The 1,460-nt window shown below is 28.8% G+C and overlaps 1 protein-coding gene across 1 annotated transcript in view; it reads left to right on the top strand.

Moving 5' to 3' along the window:
- Positions 1 to 1,057, top strand: part of LOC117181366 (triadin-like) — an 18,908-nt gene extending 17,851 nt beyond the window's left edge. Inside the window, exon 6 of the mRNA XM_033373957.1 lies at positions 452 to 1,057. Coding sequence (XP_033229848.1) covers positions 452 to 535 — 84 coding nt within the window. The 3' untranslated portion in view covers positions 536 to 1,057. The remainder of the gene's footprint in view (positions 1 to 451) is intronic.
- Positions 1,058 to 1,460: the final 403 nt, after the last annotated feature.

The raw sequence follows: 1,460 nt of genomic DNA, 5'->3' as shown, positions 1-1,460 counted from the left end.
AGTTTACCTAAAAAATTTGTAAATCTTGAAAAAAAAAAAAAATGGTCTTAAAGTCTTCCATATTCTTTTAACCCATATTTTAAAGTCTTTAAAACTTAAAATTATTCTTTGAAAAATAAAAGCGAAACCATTTCTCGTCGGATCTTTCATAATTATTAAAAAGGTTCTAACTCTTTTTTTGGGGTCTTCGGGTGTTCTCTAAGTTCACTTTTATAACTTTATTTTCATACCGGAGCGATAATTAATAGAAAGGATTCGATAAAAAAAATAGAAAAATCCACCGTGTCATATTCACTATAATTACTTAAATTAACCGTTTTCTTGATATTTTTTTAAGAGTTTGTAACGGCTCAACATGACATTTTCAGCTTTCGGTGATAGAATGCTGATTTACTACATTATTAAATAGCCTAAAAAATCACAATTAAAATAATTATTACTAAAATTGCAGATTAAAGAACGGAAATCGATGCCAAGGGCTTTCACCCCAAAAAAGCAAAGCGCAATTTCAGAAAAGCTGCTGGGAAAGCACTGAAAAAAAAGGATCTGTATTAATATTGTGTTCTAAATAAAAAACGAAGCGATTGTACAGTACATTTGTATATTTAGAAATATTTATACGTTCATCTATATTAGTTATAATATACATTGAAATACATTAATATTACATTATTTAAATTTTACACATAATATTGCGCCCTGCAAGGCTTTTTCAACAAGTTCACGATACGAGAATAGTTCGCTATTCTTTTAATTTATCCACATAAAATTCACTCTCAAATCGTGCATCTCGTTGGACGTCTATGGCATTTTAAAACTGTTTAACAGTTCGCGATAACGATTTTTATTTTCTATCAATCTTTATCTTTTGCCAACATACTTATTTTTATGTGGAAAAGCAATGATTCCCTAAGTCGTATGTGTGTAATAAATGCCTCTGAAAACGCACCAGCACAAAGTATTTCTCACCTCTTTTTTAAATCTTACAATATTTTCATTATCGGTAATCTAAATCTACAAGAACTTTTGTGACTGGTTGTCGGTTTTTTCACCCTGAGGTATGAAATTAAATTATTTTCATTTGAACTCGAAATCTCCACCAAATATGATGAATTTTGTAAAGTAATTCTTATATCAGTGTTAAATAAAAATTCAATTAAACCTGTACTAATAGAACTTTCTTTCCAAAAATAGACTTTGTAGATTTTTTAGCAAAAGAACCTGGTTCTCGAACCTTCTCAACATCTTGAATTTATTAGATAAAATACTTGGATCGGTATAAAATATAATCTGTTCACACTTTTCTACAAAAACGTGCATATAAAACCAATGAGAACTTTTCCCTTTCTTTACAGTTTTAGAGAGTATAGAAATATTTTACAAAAGTTCTTGCAGCCCCAATTATAACTTCTTTTTTTTTTTGCATGACCAGGACGAGAAAAGAGCAAAAATACATTTGA

Source organism: Belonocnema kinseyi, chromosome 10 (assembly GCF_010883055.1).
Source record: "Belonocnema kinseyi isolate 2016_QV_RU_SX_M_011 chromosome 10, B_treatae_v1, whole genome shotgun sequence".
Taxonomy (NCBI): Eukaryota; Metazoa; Arthropoda; class Insecta; order Hymenoptera; family Cynipidae; genus Belonocnema; species Belonocnema kinseyi.
This window is presented reverse-complemented; position numbering and strand designations above follow the sequence as displayed.